Source organism: Nannobrachium achirus (assembly GCF_963921795.1).
Source record: "Nannobrachium achirus genome assembly, contig: SCAFFOLD_134, whole genome shotgun sequence".
Taxonomy (NCBI): domain Eukaryota; kingdom Metazoa; phylum Chordata; class Actinopteri; order Myctophiformes; family Myctophidae; genus Nannobrachium; species Nannobrachium achirus.
Window position 1 is genome coordinate 32,716 of NW_027664553.1, and position 20,643 is coordinate 53,358.

At 43.7% G+C, this 20,643-nt stretch overlaps 1 protein-coding gene across 1 annotated transcript in view; it reads right to left on the reverse strand.

The window, feature by feature from the left end:
- Positions 1 to 20,643, reverse strand: part of LOC308280940 (nuclear cap-binding protein subunit 3-like) — a gene marked incomplete at both ends in the record, with an annotated part of 34,636 nt that overhangs the window by 9,752 nt on the left and 4,241 nt on the right. Inside the window, 2 exons of the mRNA XM_080755239.1 lie at positions 7,245 to 7,347; positions 7,532 to 7,603. Of these exons, the coding sequence (XP_080611365.1) occupies positions 7,245 to 7,347; positions 7,532 to 7,603 (175 nt within the window). The remainder of the gene's footprint in view (positions 1 to 7,244; positions 7,348 to 7,531; positions 7,604 to 20,643) is intronic.

Genomic DNA, 20,643 nt, shown 5'->3' on the forward strand with positions numbered 1-20,643 from the left:
TCCCTGATGTCATTGATATATACTATATCACTGGCCAGATGGCCAAGACATGGCCCATATCTGTGTGGCTGGTTCAGACAGGGATCTCCATGTATGGGCATAAAAGGGATGTACTATATACAGTACATGGATCTCCATATATGGGTAACTGGTCCGATATACATCACTGGCCAAATGGCCAAGAATTGGCGCGACCTTTGCAAGGTCGCATGTCGCCCTGAGGCGTCTTACTAGTAATAAACATTATTTGTAGAGCACCTTTCATGACATGAAATGCTTAACAAGGCTGTACTTGGTCTCCACTTATGTTTTACTTCTACATCAAACCTCTTTGCCTAAAATAGCCGGACTGCAAGCTCAAGCTTGTAGATCTGCTATTTCCCTCAGAATAGGGGTGTAATGTACACCGTTCCCGTCACACAAAGATTCTGTTACAACAGAACTAAAGACGTTCCTATCACACATTCTGTTACAACAGGGCCCCCTGCAGTAGCTCTGAGGACCCCCTAGGGGTGCCGGACCCCCTATTGAAGACCCCTGACCTATCCCATAAATGGTAAATGGTGCATTTATATAGCACTTTTATCCAAGGCACTTTACATAGATTGTGCACTACATTCACCCATTCACACACACATTCATTACATTCACACACACACATTCATATACAGCGATGGCAGAGGAAACCATGCTTGGCACCAACCTGCTCATCAGGAGCAGTTAGGGGTTCAGAGTCTTGCTCAAGGACTCTTCGACATTAACTCAGGGGGAGCCCGGGATCGAACTGGGAACCCTTCGTGTTCTAAAGACGGACCAACATACTATTATGAGTGTGGGCAGATGTAAACAGGCATACAAGACAACACTATGTGGTGTTTCTAGTTCATGGCAGGGCCGCTCCATTTGGTTCCATTAGTACACTCTGAGTTACATATACCCATATTAGGGTCCATTTGGTTCCATTAGTACACTCTGAGTTACATATACCCATATTAGGGTCCATTTGGTTCCATTAGTAGGGTCCATTTGGTTCCATTAGTACACTCTGAGTTACTTATACCCATATTAGTGTCCATCTACACCAGAACATGCCTAGGCTATACTACAGTACTGCCCTGTATAGCCTACCAGAGCCCAGCCCAGCCCACCAGAGCCAAAAACAGCCCACCAGAGCCTGATAGAGTCCAGCACAGCCCAGCACATCCAAGTCCAGCACAGTGGGAGAATAGATTAGGGAAGTGGAGAGTTTAGATGGCTTCACTAGCCTACAGTAGGCTGGATCCGGAGCAATAGCTTGTAGATCGGCTAATTGAGTATTTTCCATATTTCTTTTCCCGGTGGCGCTGGGGTCCCTGGGGGTCCCTGGAGCTCCAGGGGTCCCTCGGGGCCCAGGCGGTGGCCCTGCCGCCGGGGACCCCCTGGGTGCCGTCCCCGTCTCTCCCGGTCGCTCCGGGGCCGAGTTAAAGCCTTTTTAGCGGACTGCAGTTGCAGGGGTCTGCCACTAGGTGGCGCTCTATGAACGGCCGTCTCCGGGCTGCCGAGGCGGACGCGTGGGTACCGGCCCCAGCTCTCCCGGTCGTTCCTAGATCGAGTTACAGCATTTTATTTGCGCTGCAGTGGCGGGGGGTCCTCCACTAGGGGCGCGACCTGGTGCGTCGTTCCGGAGCACCAGGAGTCGTGGTCCCCGGGAATTCCCTGTGAGCAGCCCCTTTGGGGGGATCATTTGGTCATTTTTTAGCTTTTTGGCGGTGGTCCCCGGGGGTCCCCGGAACTCCAGGGCATGAATGTCGTCTAGCGTGAGGTCTCACAGATCCACTCGGAGCCCATCCGAGTGGCTCGGAGGACGATCAGGGCCAGCCCGACTCTTTTCTAGGGCTGCAAGCGAACCTTCGGGGATTCGAACGTTCGTTCGTTACGTTGGCAATCGAAGTTCGAAATTAATGGGTTCAGGTTTTTTTCTTTTTTTTTCATTCTTTTTTTTACGCGAAAAATAATTATCATAATGGGATAGGCCTATTCAGAATATCACAGTAGTAGAGATAGCCAAATACGAAATAAGTTAGGCCTACCGGTAAACACTAACAGTTAATGGTGACCGTTATAGTAGTTATAAAATACACCAGAACAGCTTGGAGCGAACAAGGACCGTCCTCCGCTCCCATTCCGCTCCTATTTGGGGCCGCGCACACATGCTTGATGACAGTAGAGTGAAAGCAGCTGAGCTGGGCAGAGACAGACGTGTGTGTGCTGCTGTGCTCTGAACAGCTAACACCCATCCATGCACCCAAAGATTAAACAGCCTTTCTCCTAAGCATGAGCAAAGATGGATTTCATTGCAACCCCCTAATGGATCTATAATGCGATTTCTGGGGTTGTTCCATCGAGACCAGTTCAGCCCGAACGCGACGCGCTCCGACACACGCAACTCCGCTATACTTTGAGCCTGTCCGTCAACAAACTGCGCAACATTATCTCCGATTGGGTTGGATTTTCCAAGTGTTAGCCTAGGTGTTAATGCGGCCATGCATCCACACGTTTTCAATGGATAAAACAGCGCATTTAAAACATTTCCTACACTGTTTAGCTGGTTAAAGGTACAGTACGTTCGATGGTTCGAAGGTTCGAACGTTCGGTTTTTATTCAATTGAACGAACCATCTAAGGTCCGATGGTCCGTTCGGAAAATCCCCCAGAAGTTCGAATCCCTAAAACAAGGCTAGATTACAGCCCTACAAAACATGTTTGATATTTTCCTGGATCAGTACTGGTCTGGAAGACTGGAAGAGCAGCAGGGGACTGAGAGAAAACAGGTACAGCAGCCGCTGATAGACGCAAGTCTCTGAGCATACATCTGACTGAGTGACAGATCCATCTCTTTTTTTTTCTCTCCACCTCTCCCTCTGCCTCTCACTCACTCACACACACTGACACACACACACACACACACACGCACGCACGCACGCACGCACGCACGCACGCCCGCAGACAGACACACTTTTCAAAGCGTCCGTCCGTCCATCAGGTTGTATCATGAATGATTGGGATTTAAATTAAAACTCAACGGCAGCACATATCAAACATATAATTATCCAAAAGTCTGTCTGTCTGAGTGTCTGTCTGTCTGAAACAGCGTTTCTCCTCAATGGCTGGAGCAATTGATCTGAAATTGCATCACCATTAGCATATGAACACACCTGACATAACTGTGAAGCCCGTTTGTCACTTTCACAAATCGTATGCTGTATATTAGCATTTTTATGGTGTATCTACTATCTATTCTGCATCTAGCATGAGGCTTATCTATTCTGCATCTAGCATGAGGCAACATGTTTAGCATATGAACACACCTGACATAACTGTGAAGCCCGTTTGTCACTTTCACAAATCGTATGCTGTATATTAGCATTTTTATGGTGTACTATCTATTCTGCATCTAGCATGAGGCTTATCTATTCTGCATCTAGCATGAGGCAACATGTTTAACCAGCTGTGTGTGTGTGTGTGTGTGTGTGTGTGTGTGTGTGTGTGTGTGTGTGTGTGTGTGTGTGTGTGTGTGTGTGTGTGTGTGTGTGTGTGTGTGTGTGTGTAGGTGGGGGGGGGGGGGGGGGGGGGTCTGGCCCTGTTACAGATGTTGTCCAAAAATCATGCAGATCGGTACACAGTATCTCTGTAGCCATTAAACGAAACGGGTATTTCTTACATTGATGCTCCTACATTTTATCATGTAAGCACCAGTTAAAGTTACTTTCCATCCCTCATATACTGTGTGCACAGTGCACACCCCATAACCCACACACTGCACATCATTTCAGAGCTCATATCTTTGAACGGGTAAGGGCTAGTCAAACAAACAGAAGAAAGACCGCGACCAGCACACATCCCTTGCAAGTAGGTGGGACATTCGCGAACGAATCGAGTATTTCTAACGGCTCTTTGAAATGAACGATGGGATCCGGTTCGCCTGTAGGGAGCCGTTCCTTTCTAATGAACAGTGGTGGGAAAATAGCCTACTGCTATCAATGTGGAAATACTCTGCCACAAGTAGAAGTTTTTGGAATGTTAATATACTTGAGTAAAAGTACAAACGTATTGGTATCATTCAACATTTAATTAAAGTAGCCTACAGAGTACCAATAGTAGAAAGTAGGCAGAATGTCCTGTTTCACAGATTTTCCAATGAATAAAATGTAGAAAAATCTTTTGAAAATAGCCGATCTACAAGCTCACAATGCAACGCATTGTCATTGTGAGCTTGTAGATCAGCAATTTTCAAATGGCAGGTATGTAGGCCTACTAGGGGTGGGCGATATGGCGATAATTATCGTATCGACGATACAGCTTTGCCACGATATGCTTTTTCAGAGTATCGTTTCTCTTGTGATACAAACAGTCTCAAGGCTCTGGATACAGCGAGTGCACGTTCTATGAGTCGCAGCTCTATTGCTTAATTTATACTTCTATAGTACGGTGGTGTAATTCGCCAAAAAGAACAGATCTACAAGCTATAACGTGTCGCGGCTCAACGTGTCATATAGTTTGAGGATCTGTCCCCTGCTTTCACGGCCCCTCCCCCGGGCAGCACGCAGACAGGCTACAGTGTCTACAGCACTGACTGAGTTGTGATTGTGCAGGAGCACGGCACAGTCACAGTGGTCCACGATTTAGTTTCACTTTCACGGGACTTAGTAAAGCAGTGATGCAGCTTGGCCTGCATTCTTTGAAGCATATTTTTCATAATGGATGCATTAAACTAACAGGACGCAAACTACTTATCCGTCCTGCTATCGCTATCAGCCATCTCACTGCTTGCAAAGCTGCTGTGCTGGAGTCTCCACTCCATAGCGGTGTGTTCTGGCAGTATCGATGAGATGATTTAGATCACCTTGTAAATCCATGCTTCTGTTTTTATTAACTACAAACAAGTAGCTATTTGTAAAGTGCTTATGTTTTCACCATTGATGCATGCGTGTGTCGTCGCGAATCGCGGTGAAATCGTCGCGTCTATTTTGCGTCTATTACATAATTGGCTTAGTTAAAAAAAACATGCCATTATTGTTAGTAGAAAAGCGAAAAGCTAGGATGATAATGAGTGAGTAATTCTCTAAAAAGAAAGCTTGTATCATAACAAACCTCCTGACTTTGGTTGGTCATAAGGTAATTTGTTTTCCCTGAAGTTTCAATGGTAAGGCATGGGTTGTTGTCAACCTGTGGGTCGAGACCCCCAGAGAGGTCCCGCCAAATTGTTTTGAATATAGCCGATCTACAAGCTCACAACACTCAAAAAAACATTTTAAGGGAACCCATAAAACATTTCTGGGACCCATTTGAATGACCTGAACCATCATCACACCAACTAGTAAATATTTTGAGGTAAAAAATTATAATTGTTTAATCAAAAATCTGAATGTTATCATTAAAAAAATCATAGATTAGGCTATCTATCTTTCTATCTGCATCATAAAAATGAATAGATTATCTATAGAATATCTGTGGGTCTAATAATCATAATAAACCTAAAAACTCGCATAAAACAGTAATGTGATAATATCGTGTAATGTGATACTGCATGAAGCATATCGTGATAATGCTTTTTTCCAGTATCGCCCACCCCTAAGGCCTACCTATATATGGCAGAAATAAATGTATACAGGGTTGAAGTTATTTGTAATTATAATCAAAATCTACAAAGTAACTAATGAGCCAGTCTTTTGAACGGCTCTTTGAAAGGAACGGATCCCAGAGATCCGGCTCATTTCAAAGAACCATAAATCCCATCTCTACTTGCGAGTCAAAGAAGTACACGCCCATCCTGATCTACAAGCCTAAAACGTGGCACGGGACAGACACAGTTTGGTCTTGGAGATCTTGTTCTGGGTGCGCTACACAGTCATACGACTAATCATAAATCAGGCACCATGAGAAGGACGGAGCAGCACTTTAGCGCAGGAGAGAGGGGATGTCAGAGTTGGATGTACATGAAACGTGTCAAAGTGAAGCTTTTTTTCTTTTTTCGTTGCGTGAGGCGGTGTTGTGTGTTGAGTCAGTGGATAACGTCATGTGTTTGTATGTGCGTGTGCGTGCGTGTTGCAAAGCACAGCTCTCAGAACAGCCCCCGTGGCATCTTGTATTCATTATATTATTTATTATTGCTGTGTTCGAGCCCGACTCAATCGGGATAGAATCCTGTAGCGTACGGAGCGCCCGACTGTTCAAAACGGCTAGTCTGAGCCCGTTTAGATTATCTGGTAAAATAATCTGAAAAAATTATCCTGTAGTGTTTAATTCTACCCGATTCAGTCGGGCCCGATTATCTTGTAGTGTATTGCCAGCTTTAGAGGCAGAAGAATAATTAGCATAAAACTGCATTTGTATTATTCAAAAAGAATGTTTCAATTTAAAGTTCTGTGCACGTGACGTGAAAATCCCAGGATAAAAACGGGTTTAAGCGTTTTACAAATTGCTCAAAATGGTGGAAAATCTAAGGGTGGAGCTTACTTGACAAAGACACAGATGTGTTCCTCTTGAGTCAAGGCAAGCGTGTAAGCAAGTTGCATGTCTTCAAGCCAAACGAGGCATGACTTATTTTCAAACGCTTTGTATAGCGCCCCCCTTTGGCCAATTGGAATAAGATTGGTTTCAGTGATATTTGGACTAACCCTCTACATCTTTGCCAAATGTCATGAACACATGACTTTGCATGTATGATTTAGAGGCAGAAGAATAATTTGCATAAAACTGCAATATTCATTGAATTATTAAAAAACAATATTTCAATTTAAATCCGATCAGACCGATCTTTAGATATTGGTCCAAAGTCCATGTAAAAACGGTTCTGTGCACATGAAGCGAAAACCTCAGGAGGAGATCGATTTGTACTGTTTTTCAGAGTGTCAGAGTGTCAAAGTTGTTCAGCACGAGAAGACGCATATGTGTGTGTCCAGGTTTCATGGCTGTATGTCAAACAGAGCATGATCTATACCTGTTCAAAGTTTGCACTTTCAAAGGCTTTCTACAGCGCCACCCTTTGGCCAATTGTTGCAAGCTTCATGTTTTCGCCATTTGGCAAAGTCCTCTACCATATTGCCGAGTTTCGTAAAAAGCGACTGCACGGTCAAGACAGGACAGAAAAGTGGTGGAATAATAATAATGAGAAAGTACAATATCAATGAGTGGCCTCCGCCACTGCGTGGCTTGGCCACTAATAATAATAAGGGTAATAATAATAATAATAATAATATTGAATACCTTTCTTCATCAGTTCTTTATCCAGCACCATGTCTTTCTGCTTCTTCTCTTCAGCACAGAAATGAAAACGCTGCGCACGCTTTTCCTTCTTCTCTATCGCCTCCTGGTGGCGGAACAGGGGTTCACAACACACATTTAAATTATGTAGGTTTAACAATAAAATGAGTTCTATCATGTTTAAATGTGTGTGTGTGTGTGTGTGTGTGTGTGTGTGTGTGTGCGTGCGTGCGTGCGTGCGTGCGTGCGTGCGTGCGTGCGTGCGTGTGTGTGTGAGAGATCCTACATACCTTAGAATTGACGTCTATCCCGGTGATGAAGGCTCCAGCTCTGTTCTCATAGCGTCGCCCCGCCCCCGTCTCCTAGCAACAACAATAACAACAAATTAGTGCTTCAAATCTATAAACATTATTTCAATGAAGGCTCTGTTCCATTCTGCTCAGAGTCAGTGTTACCAATGATACTAATGAAGGCTCTGTTCCATTCTGCTCAGACAGAGCCAGTGTTACCAATGATACTATTGAAGGCTCTGTTCCATTCTGCTCAAACAGAGTCAGTGTTACCAATGATACTAATGAAGGCTCTGTTCCATTCTGCTCAAACAGAGCCAGTGTTACCAATGATACTATTGAAGGCTCTGTTCCATTCTGCTCAAACAGAGTCAGTGTTACCAATGATACTAATGAAGGCTCTGTTCCGTTCTGCTCAAACAGAGTCACTGTTACCAATGATACTAATGAAGGCTCTGTTCCATTCTGCTCAAACAGAGTCAGTGTTACCAATGATACTAATGAAGGCTCTGTTCCATTGTGCTCAAACAGAGTCAGTGTTACCAATGATACTAATGAAGGCTCTGTTCCATTCTGCTCAAACAGAGCCAGTGTTACCAATGATACTAATGAAGGCTCTGTTCCATTCTGCTCAAACAGAGTCAGTGTTACCAATGATACTAATGAAGGCTCTGTTCCATTCTGCTCAAACAGAGTCAGTGTTACCAATGATACTAATGAAGGCTCTGTTCCATTCTGTTCAGACAGAGTCAGTGTTACCAATGATACTAATGAAGGCTCTGTTCCATTCTGCTCAAACAGAGTCAGTGTTACCAATGATACTAATGAAGGCTCTGTTCTAGGGATGGTCCGATCAGGTTTTTTGGAACCGATCACCGAGCACCGATCACAAAAGATTGATCACCCGATACCGATCAATCACCGATCCGATCAAGTTATTATTTATATATTATTTATATTTTCTAAATGTTAATGTTTTAACTTTAATTAATTAATTCACTCATGAATTCATTTATATATTTGCCTTGTAGTTATTTACTAGCACTACTATGTATTTATTATCATAGCAGTAACTAATTATTCCTTCAGCACTGTGGAAATCAATACCCCAAAATGGCCTCAAGTGGGCATACTGAACGGCTGGTTGATCGGATGCACCGATCGGATCGGATCGGTGAATTTACCTTTTGATCTAAACCACCGATTATCGCCGATCACGCTTTGATCGGCCCGATCCGATCCATTGCCGATTGATCGGTAGTCTGTTCCATTCTGCTCAGACAGAGTAAGTGTTACCAATAGGGATGCCCCGATCAGGGTTTTTTTGCTCCCGATCCGATACCGATCAAATATTATTGCTTCCGATTCGATCCCGATCCGATCTTTTGGCAAGGCATTAAGAAGAAAAAAAAAAATCTATTCATTCTATCACTTGGTTCTCAACCTTTTCAGGCCGTGACCCCCAAAATAATCATATTTAAACTGGGGACCCCCGACCCTGAAGAGTTGAGGAAGTATATTTTGTATAACACGGTTCTATTGTGAAAATAGCAGATCTACATGCTCACAACGCCTCGCAACGCGAGGAGTTGTGAGCATGTAGATCGGCTATTTTCACAATTTCTGGCTTTAATATTTGACAATTTGGCCAATGTTTAATTTGTCATTTTAGAGGTATTAAAAAGTCCTTAATTTTTCACTTTCGAAATGTGCAGATACCCTCTATACACTTAAACTTTATGTTGATTTGTTTACTGTTGAGAGAGAAAACAATGTTGCACATTAAGTTAATCATCTGGGGACCCCCCCAAAATAATATACCCACAGGTTGAGAACCACTGAGCTAGTTGACAGTGCAGAGAGACGTAATTGCCTTCCTTTGATCCATTAGCAAGGGGCCAATTACTACTTATTGGCATCAGCTGCCAGCTGTACACAGAGTCTGACACAATCACCTTCCCTCTGCAGTGCTCTGTCTGTCTCATTTCTCCAAAAGCCCTTGAATATGATTGAAAATGATTAAGGATTACTGTGATTATGGTAAGCTTACATTTCATATCGCATTCACCTTACCTGTAACTTTCAGTACTCCCAGAAAATATTTTTTGAAAAAAAAAAAAAAAAAAAAAAAAAATCGATTTTTTTCCCCCGATCTCCGATCTTATAAAAACGGCCATATCGGCGGCCGATCCGATCACGTGATCGGGATCGGGCAACACTAGTTACCAATGATACTAATGAAGGCTCTGTTCCATTCTGCTCAAACAGAGTCAGTGTTACCAATGATACTAATGAAGGCTCTGTTCCATTCTGCTCAAACAGAGCCAGTGTTACCAATGATACTAATGAAGGCTCTGTTCCATTCTGCTCAAACAGAGCCAGTGTTACCAATGATACTAATGAAGGCTCTGTTCCATTCTGCTCAAACAGAGTCAGTGTTACCAATGATACTAATGAAGGCTCTGTTCCATTCTGCTCAAACAGAGCCAGTGTTACCAATGATACTAATGAAGGCTCTGTTCCATTCTGCTCAAACAGAGTCAGTGTTACCAATGATACTGATGAAGGCTCTGTTCCATTCTGCTCAAACAGAGTCAGTGTTACTAATGAAGGCTCTATTCCATTCTTCTCAAACAGAGTCAGTGTTACCAATGATACTGATGAAGGCTCTGTTCCATTCTTCTCAAACAGAGTCAGTGTTACCAATGATACTAATGAAGGCTCTGTTCCATTCTGCTCAAACAGAGCCAGTGTTACCAATGATACTAATGAAGGCTCTGTTCCATTCTGCTCAAACAGAGCCAGTGTTACCAATGATACTGATGAAGGCTCTGTTCCATTCTGCTCAAACAGAGTCAGTGTTACCAATGATACTAATGAAGGCTCTGTTCCATTCTGCTCAAACAGAGTCAGTGTTACCAATGATACTAATGAAGGCTCCGTTCCATTCTGCTCAAACAGTCAGTGTTACCAATGATACTAATGAAGGCTCTGTTCCATTCTGCTCAAACAGAGTCACTGTTACCAATGATACTAATGAAGGCTCTGTTCCATTCTGCTCAAACAGAGTCAGTGTTACCAATGATACTAATGAAGGCTCTGTTCCATTCTTCTCAAACAGAGTCAGGGTGCTGATATTGTATTCTATAGCAGAGCTAACAGAACCAGCAAGGCTGTGCTATTCGTACACTCAGCTGGTGGTGCCCAGGATTGTACCCATAAATGGTAATGTTTTTATAGAGCACCTTTATCCAAGGCGCTTTACATAGATTGTGCATTAAGCACATTCACCCATTCACACACATTCATTACATTCACACACATTCATTACATTCACCCATTCACACATTCATTACATTCACACACATTCATTACATTCACCCATTCACACACATGCATTACATTCACACACATTCATTACATTCACCCATTCACACACATTCATTACATTCACACACATTCATTACATTCACCCATTCACACACATTCATTACATTCACACACATTCATTACATTCACCCATTCACACACATTCATTACATTCACACACATTCATTACATTCACCCATTCACACTAGGCTTGGGTATCGTTTGGATTTTTACGATTCCGGTTCCGGTTCCAAACGGTTCTTATTTCGGTTCCAAAATGGTTTGGTTTTTAATTTTTTTTTTTTTAATTTAATTTGAATGTTTAATTTACAGTTTTAATGAATCATTTAAAACATAATGTTTTAATTGAATTTGAATGTTTAATTACAGTTTTAATGAATTATGACAAATGAAATCATATTTCAATGTCTTCAGCGATACTCTTATTCTGAAGAGATTAAGAAGTCGACCACCGTCTGGAAGTATTATTGCATTACGAAAATGACCACCGCCTGGAAGTCTTATTGCGGCTAGCGCAACATATCTTATTCTGAAAAGATTGGCTACCGGAAGTGTTAGATTTGCCAGCTTAGATTTGACAAAATAACACAGCTCAGCGAGCGAGCGACAGAGAGCTGAGCCCGCAGTCGCAACATAACCCAGAGAGACACGCGGGGGTCCGCAAGCACTGTTGCTGTTGCCGTACAGTCTTTCAGATGAATGCCACGCTGTCATAAATGTTTCGACTCCATCTCACGTCTCTCTGTGGCTGTGCAGGGCTCAGCTGTACTGGTGGATGGGCTGCTAATTTTGCTAGCATCGCTGTTGTTGTTGACTTGAGTGGCAACACAGTTGTCTGTTGTCCCCCGATTGTGTGTGCGCTTGTGTGTCTATGTGTGTTGGAGGAATACAAGAGCTGCTTCCCAATTCAGTGTGCGCCCTTCGTAGTGTAGCCCGTGTAGGGCTTGTCCTGTGAAGTGCACGTAATGTAATGTAGCCTTTTTTTTTACGGATAGCACGTCTTTTTTTTTACTGGTGCGTCTAGGAACCGATAAGCGGTACCGAAAGTAAATATTATTTTTGGGTACCCAGGAACCGTCATGTCCTTATCGGTTCTGTCCCGGTACCGAAATTTCGGTACCCAACCCTAATTCACAAACACATTCATTACATTCACCCATTCACACACACATTCATTACATTCACCCATTCACACACACATTCATTACATTCACCCATTCACACACACACACACACATTCATTACACACTTCCTCAAGGACTCTTCCACACCAACTCTGGGGGAGTCCAGGATCGAACTTGGAACCATCCGTGTTCTAAGACGGCAACTCTACCCCTGAGCCCCTGCCACCCATGACCTTGGTGGTCCAAAGATCACCTCAAACCCTAACCCTAACCCATGACCTTGGTGGTCCAAAGATCACCTCAAACCCTAACCCATCACCTTGGTGGTCCAAAGATCACCTCAAAACCTCATGGACACTGATATGTATTAGATTATAATGTATTGATAATGTATTGATTATAATGTATTAGATGATAATGTATTGATTATAATGATTATAATGTATTAGATGATAATGTATTGATAATGTATTGATTATAATGTATTGATAATGTATTGATTATAATGTATTGATAATGTATTGATAATGTATTGATAATGTATTGATTATAATGTATTAGATGATAATGTATTGATAATGTATTGATTATAATGTATTAGATGATAATGTATTGATTATAATGTATTGATTATACTGTATTGATAATGTATTGATTATAATGTATTGATTATAATGTATTGATAATGTATTGATAATGTATTGATAATGTATTAGATGATAATGTATTGATAATGTATTGAATATAATGTATTGATAATGTATTGATTATAAGGGGTTGACACTAAGGTCTCAGAGGCCCTCAAACAAGCACTTGCCCGGTCAGGCAACCTGAAAGCAAACTTCACCTGCCCTAAAGTTTTATTGACCTTCCAGGGGCAGGTGGGCAAGCCTTAGTGTCAATTCCTGCCATGTATTGATGATAATAAAGCCTTAGTGTCAATTCCTGCCATGTATTGATGATAATAAAGCCTTAGTGTCAATGCCTGCCATGTATTGATGATAATAAAGGGTTAGTGTCAATGCCCCCGGCTACTAAAGCCTTAGTAGCCGGGGAGCCACTGGGCCAAAATGAGAGAGGACCTGTGATGTCATGACATACTCCAAATTTTTGTTTGTCCTATTAATTTGGTCAATAAGGTACACAGAATGAGAGGCCTGCTCTGCCGGAAATCCTGCGAAAAAAAGTTTCCCATTGACTTCACTATACTGGAAAAAACACACCAAAAAAAGTAGCATGTGAGGGGTCAAACTAAGGGTTCTTCATGATTCTGAATCCATTGCAAGCATTTGTTTTGCATGAAAAACATTCCTTGGGCTAGATTTCAGCCTCTCAAACCTGTGAAAAGTGATGAGTCATCACTTTTCACCGTTATTTTGGTCCGTTTTCTAGCTCAAGGAATGTTTTTCATGCAAAACAAATGCTTGCAATGGATTCAGAATCATCAAGACCTAGTTTGACCCCTCACATGCTACTTAAAGCATATTTTTTTTGGTGTGTTTCTTTCCTTTATATTGAAGTCGATGGAGTGAATATACAAATGGCCATAACTTTTTTTCGCAGGATTTCCGGCAGAGCAGGCCTCTCATTCTGTGGACCTTAATGACCAAATTAATAGAAAAAACAAAAATTAAAAGTATGTCATGACATCACAGGTAACATCCTATTCTTTGAGCTTTTGGGCCTGTGGCTCCCCGGCTATAGTGTCAATGCCTGCCATGTATTGATGATAATAAAGCCTTAGTGTCAATGCCTGCCATGTGTTGATGATAATAAAGCCTTAGTGTCAATGCCTGCCATGTATTGATGATAATAAAGCCTTAGTGTCAATGCCTGCCATGTATTGATAATAAAGCCTTAGTGTCAATGTCTGCCATGTATTGATGATAATAAAGCCTTAGTGTCAATGCCTGCCATGTATTGATGATAATAAAGCCTTAGTGTCAATGCCTGCCATGTGTTGATGATAATAAAGCCTTAGTGTCAATGCCTGCCATGTGTTGATGATATTTTAATGTTTTGCCACCAAAGATGAAATGGCGGCCCTTAACTCATTTTGTGCCCGCGATTTTCGGTCGCAATGATGTCCAGAGTGCCTCACGCAGGCTCCATCCGCTTGCACTCTCTTATTTTGAAAGCCAGAAGTGCCACAGCGTGATCACTTCCGGTCTGACGTCATCGGGTCGTGCGCCGGAACCGATCATTGTTTACGTGGTGCCATGCTGGATTGCAATGGAGCGTTTATACATGTGTTTTATAAGCGAGCATCTGCCTCCATCTTCGCTTCTAAAGTGTTGTTTTGAGATAATGGACATTAAAGATGAGATCGGCCGTCCACCTCAATGTTATGGGATGACTATTGTGTGCTCGTGGAGCCGTGATGATGACAAATCAGCGCGGATTTTCGTCTCCGGACATCCGGCCATTCTACTCGGTAATGTACTCAACGTTACAGTAATTTATTACTTTTTGCGCGACATCACGCATTCGGCACTGTAAGTACTCTAGTACTTATTGCGTGACATCACGCAAATGGCACTAGATGAGTTAATAGCCTCAATGAGAACCAGGAAGCAGGCTTCATTTCCAACGAACGAAGTTTAGTGTTTGAATTCTAATCAACGTCCAGTCTTCAACAGGGGGTTCAAGTGGTTAAATATCTGAAAACACACATCGACATGAATCCAAAATACACTGATTGTGCTGTCAAACAATGAAACTATATGGAATCTATGAACAGGTTGTGGGGGGTCCCTGCTTCATCTCTCTCTCAACTAAGGGGTCCCTGCTTCATCTCTCTCTCAGCTAAGGGGTCCCTGCTTCATCTCTCTCTCTCAACTAAGGGGTCCCTGCTTCATCTCTCTCTCAACTAAGGGGTCCCTGCTTCATCTCTCTCTCAGCTAAGGGGTCCCTGCTTCATCTCTCTCTCTCAACTAAGGGGTCCCTGCTTCATCTCTCTCTCAGCTAAGGGGTCCCTGCTTCATCTCTCTCTCTCAACTAAGGGGTCCCTGCTTCATCTCTCTCTCAACTAAGGGGTCCCTGCTTCATCTCTCTCTCAACTAAGGGGTCCCTGCTTCATCTCTCTCTCAACTAAGGGGTCCCTGCTTCATCTCTCTCTCAACTAAGGGGTCCCTGCTTCATCTCTCTCTCAACTAAGGGGTCCTCGGCCTGAAAACGTTGAAGACCCCTGGTCTAGTCTAAGCTTAGACGTCTAAAAAACATTCACCCGCACGTTTATAAGCACCAACACCAGAGCTTCATTCACATCCAAAGCTTTCATAATAAACATTATTATTGTTATTATTACTATTATTATTTTTGAAGCGGTGAAAGCTGCTTCCAAGGAGTGGCTTTGTCTGTCCCGTACATGTCCCGTACATGTCCCGTGCATGCAGAATTGAGGATTGGTCAAGCTTCACATGACAATTTGGCCCTCCAGATAAAATCATTGTCTCCACCAGCCGAAGGCTGAGGGAGAGTATGTTTTCCCCTCCGTCCGTCCGTCCGTCCGTCCGTGCGTCCGTCCGTCCGTCCGTTTGTCCGTTACCAGCTAATCTCCGGCGCTGTTGGCCCGGTCGCTGCCAAACTGTGCACACACACTCCCTCGACACCAATTCAGAACCTCTGCCCCAAATATTTCACATGGGCCTGTTCTAGCGCCACCAGGAGGCCGACTTTTGCAAAACTAACTTTTGCCAGTACTCCTACAGATTCTGTCCAAAAATCACGTAAATCAGTAGACAGTATCTCTACAGTCATGTGATCGACATGGATGTGTCAGATTTTCCATATTCCATCCTGATTGGCTAAAACTGTCAGTTTTGAATAAAATGCCTGAAATCCTGAACACAGTGTGCGATTTTGGTGAAAATGTGCATGCACATTCCCAATAGGCAGAGGAATAAATGCCACTTAAGAAAAATCAAATCAGCCTCATGGTGGCGCTATAACAGGCCGATTCATGTTTTCACCTATAACTCCACCGATTAGTGTCAAACTTTGTATGCGCACTCCTTAGAGGCCAAGGTAAAACCTTTTCCCTGCATTTTTTACATCAGCCTTTTATAGCGCCATCAGGAGGCCGACTTATGTAAAACACATTACATGCCTGACCTGGTGGAGACCTGTGCTCGGAAGAGCACTGCTTCTAGTTCATTCATTCATTCATTCAGAATTTATAAAAATATAGAACTAAAGGCAAGCACATAGAAAGTATAGATCTAGAACACAAAATGTATAGATCTAGAACACAGATTTCATAGCTCTAGAACACATAGAATAAAAATTCACTGCTTCACTTAGAACCGAGGTTTGATTTAACCTGGGTTGAACATTATTACTTGCGCCAGCAGAGTGCGAAGCTTTGCGTTCGGTGTTTCTGTCGCGTGTGTGTCTGTGCTTACGCCTGTAGCCAATCAGGGACCAGCATTCTTGGTGCAGTGACGTCATTACGTGCGCGTCCCGCGTCTTAGACGCGTTCACGTTGCCTAGAGACGCATTCACGTTATTGTCCTGGGGTCCCACGGACGCATCGCCTCCATTGGAGTCCACGTTAAAATAATTTACCACGTCGCGAAAAAAAAAATATTCTAAAAAGTCTACAGACGCCACCATTGTTCATGGGTGAAGGCATGCTACTTTACCCTACGTTAACACAAATGAAATCCGCGTAGAAAGTCTTAAAACAGACTATAGAACTAACGACAGTGTGTGTTTTGAATCCACCGACGCCGTTTTGTGCGCCCGTGCATGGTCACAGAATTCAATGGGTGCCTGAGTTTTAGCGTAGCACCGGGCCGCTCTCTGACCATATTGGCACATCGTGTTAGGTGATACACCAAAAAGGGTTCCCCCACAGAACGTGTATGGCAAGGCACGGCGCAGAAACGTGACGTCTCTACACTGCAGCAACATGCGCATTGACAACGAGCGGTCTCCGAAAATAACTTGAATAAAAAAAAAAATCAAACCTCGGTTCGAAGTGGAGCTGTGTGTGTGTGTGTGTGTGTGTGTGTGTGTGTGTGTGTGTGTGTGTGTGTGTGTGTGTGTGTGTGTGTGTGTGTGTGTGTGTGTGTGTGAGCAGCGCGCCCACGAAAAAATAATAGGCCTAATATTTTTTATCATTTTTTAATCCATTTTATAATGGAAATATATATATATATATATATATATATATATATACAATATATATATATATATAAATGAATAAATAAAAAACAACAACAACAGGCAACGTATTTTTGCTATGTTTGAAAAATAATAGGCCTAATATTTTTTATAATTTTTTAATCCTTTTTATAATGGAAATATATATATATAAATACAAATATATATATAAATGAATAAATAAAAAACGGCAACGTATTTTTGCTATGTTTGATTTGTTCTTTTCTTATTTAAATACAAAAATGAAAACTTCCCCATGGGGTGCTGGAACACCTGCAGCACCCCTAGTTCCCACGCACTGGCAGAGTCCTGCACAGTGGCCACTGTGCCAAATTCACTTTCACTTTCAGCGTGTGGATGCTCGAAAGCAAAGAAAGTTACCACAGTTTGATTTGATCATTCCTTAGTCAATTATGAAGGGATTTCAAAAATTAAAACGTCCATATTGCTTGGGAAGTCTACTTCGCAGAGAAAACCGTGGCCTAAACATGACCGTGTCGCTAATCGCGGGATTTCGCATCGCGATTTCGGTTTGAAAACGATTAACCATGCAGCAGTAGTTCTTTTCTGCTGAGGAGGGGGCGGTGGGGGGCCTTTTTGGTCGGCGGGGCCCTACGCAGCATGCGTAGTCTGCGTGTACGGTCCGCCGCCGCTGTGTGTGTGTGTGTGTGTGTGTCTCGTGCGGTCGCGCATGCGCAGATCCTGTTCAAACTCAACGGGACAGTTCTCACTTGACGGTGAGTGCGCAGATCCTGTTCAAACTCAACGGGACAGTTCTCACTTGACGGTGAGTGCGCAGATCCTGTTCAAACTCAACGGGACAGTTCTCACTTGACGGTGAGTTTGACGGTGAGGACACACATTGCTGCCTATGGGGAGCTCTGTTCCACACAGCTCCAAAAGAAACTTTGATGATTGTTGTGGTTATTTTGGCATAAAATGCCACCAAGGAAGAAATTGAAGCCTGTTGCTGGGCAATGCACAACAGAGTTTATTTTATTGCGACCGTAGGTCGCATTTACTATCAAACCCTGCACAAAGTGTAAGTCCGTCCGTCAGTCCGTCAGTCTGTCTGTCTGTCACACCTCACACGTCACACTCTTGCCCTGCTCATATCTCCGCAACCGTTGCCCCGATCCATGCCACATTTTGCACACACGTTCCTTACCTGCCAAACTACAACCTCCAAGGACCCCCGGAGCTCCAGGGACCCCCAGCTCCCTGGGGGACCCCCAGATGTAAGTGTAAGTCCGTCAGTCTGTCTGTCACACCTCACACGTCACACTCTTGCCCTGCTCATATCTCCGCAACCGTTGCCCCGATCCATGCCAAATTTTGCACACACCTTCCTTACCTGCCAAACTACAACCTCCAATGACCCCCGGAGCTCCAGGGACCCCCAGGTCCCTGGGGGACCCCCAGATGTAAAAAATGACCAAATGTGCTAAACTGACCAAATGACCACCCCCACGGGCCTGCTCACGGGGAATTCCCGGGGACCACCCACTCCTGGTGCTCCAGAACGGATGCAAAAGTGGTGGCGCCACCAGTGGAGGACCCCCTACACTGCAGCTCACATAAAATGCCGTAACTCCGGCTAGGAGCGACCGGGACAGCCGGGCCGGTACCTATTCGTCCGCCTTGCCGGCGCGGAGACCCCACCCCTCATTTCTCACATGGCCCTCTTCTAGCGCCACCATGAGGCCGATTCTTGCAAAACACATTTTTGGACACTGCTCCTACAATTTTTGCCCTAAAATCACGCAAATCGGTACACAGTATGTCTACACTCATCCCATCAACATGAATCTCTCCCATATAGCGCCACCTCCAGGCCGATTTTTAAAAACACATTTTTGGACACTGCTCCTACAGATTTTGCCCTAAAATCACGAAAATCACTACACAGTATGTCTACACTCATGTCATCAACATGGATCAGGAAGATTTTGGCAAAACACATTTTTGCCCTATTTGTGGAGATAAGTGACCTACGGTCGCTTATCTCCCGATTAGGGAGTGTTACTGGTTTATTTTTGAGCTAATGTTCTGTATGCTTAATTGAGCTGTGCATAATGCACCACACACAACACTTTATTGTCTGACTTGATTTGAGCTCATGGATGTACCACAGTTTAAGAAACACAGGATAAGATGTTGATTTCATTTGTGCAATTTAATTTAATTTATTACTGTTTACTGTCTTAATTATACTTTATTTTGGTGCTATTTTATTTTAGATACACTGTTCTTTTTGCACTGTTCCATGTCTGCATTCTTTGGAAGTATTACAATTGTAAGATTTGGAATTGTGGTTCATTTCTTTCAGACACATTTCTACGTAACATGAACATAACCATATAATAACCAATTCAAGTTAAATGCTGCACTTTGTCAAAAATGACATGACGCGTTGAATTTTTGTGGGACCCATAAAATATCCCTGGGACTCATCCGAAAGACCCTTCTTGGGTCCTGGGACTCATTACATTAAAAACCTATCAACATCACTGTTGGTGACATCACCATCATCAACAAGTGCAACCTGGTATAAACAACACCGGGCAAAACGGAAACAGCCAACGCAGTGCTTGAGCGCTCTGCTGGCGCACAAGTAGGCCATACATGGCCAGAGTGCACAATGTGCAAGTTGGCACCTCAACAGAGTGCAGTCTAGTTATTAGTAGTTATTTAACCCTAACTAGTAGTTAGGGTTGACTACTAACCCTAACTAGTAGTAGTAGTCAAGTTTATTGCGACCGTAGGTCGCATTTACTACCAAAACCTCCACCGGCTGTCTGTGAGTGAGTGAGTGAGTGAGTGAGTCAGTGAGTCCGTCACACTTTTGCCCTGCTCATATCTCCACAACCGTTGCCCCCATCCATGCCAAATTTTGCACACACACTCCTTGACTGCCAAACTACAACCTCCAAGGACCCCCGGAGCCCCAGGGACCCCCAGGTCCCTGGGGGACCCCCAGATGTAAAAAATGACCAAATGTGCTCACACGTCACAACGTCACACTTTTTCCCTGCTTATATCTCCGCACCCGTTGATCCGATCCATGCCAGATTTTACACACACACTCCTTGCCTGCCAAACTACAACCTCCAAGGACCCCCGGAGCCCCAGGGACCCCCAGGTCCCTGGGGGACCCCCAGATGTAAAAAATGACCAAATGTGCAAAAATGTCCAAATGACCACCCCAACGGGGCTGCTCACGGGGAATTCCCGGGGACCACCGACTCCTGGTGCTCCAGAACGGATGCAAAAGTGGTGGCGCCCCCAGTGGAGGACCCCCTGCCACTGCAGCGCACATAAAATGCCGTAACTCGGGCTAGGAGCGTCCGGGAGAGCCGGGGCCAGTACCTATTCGTCCGCCAAGGCAACGCGGAGACCCCACCCCTCATTTCTCACATGGCCCTATTCTAG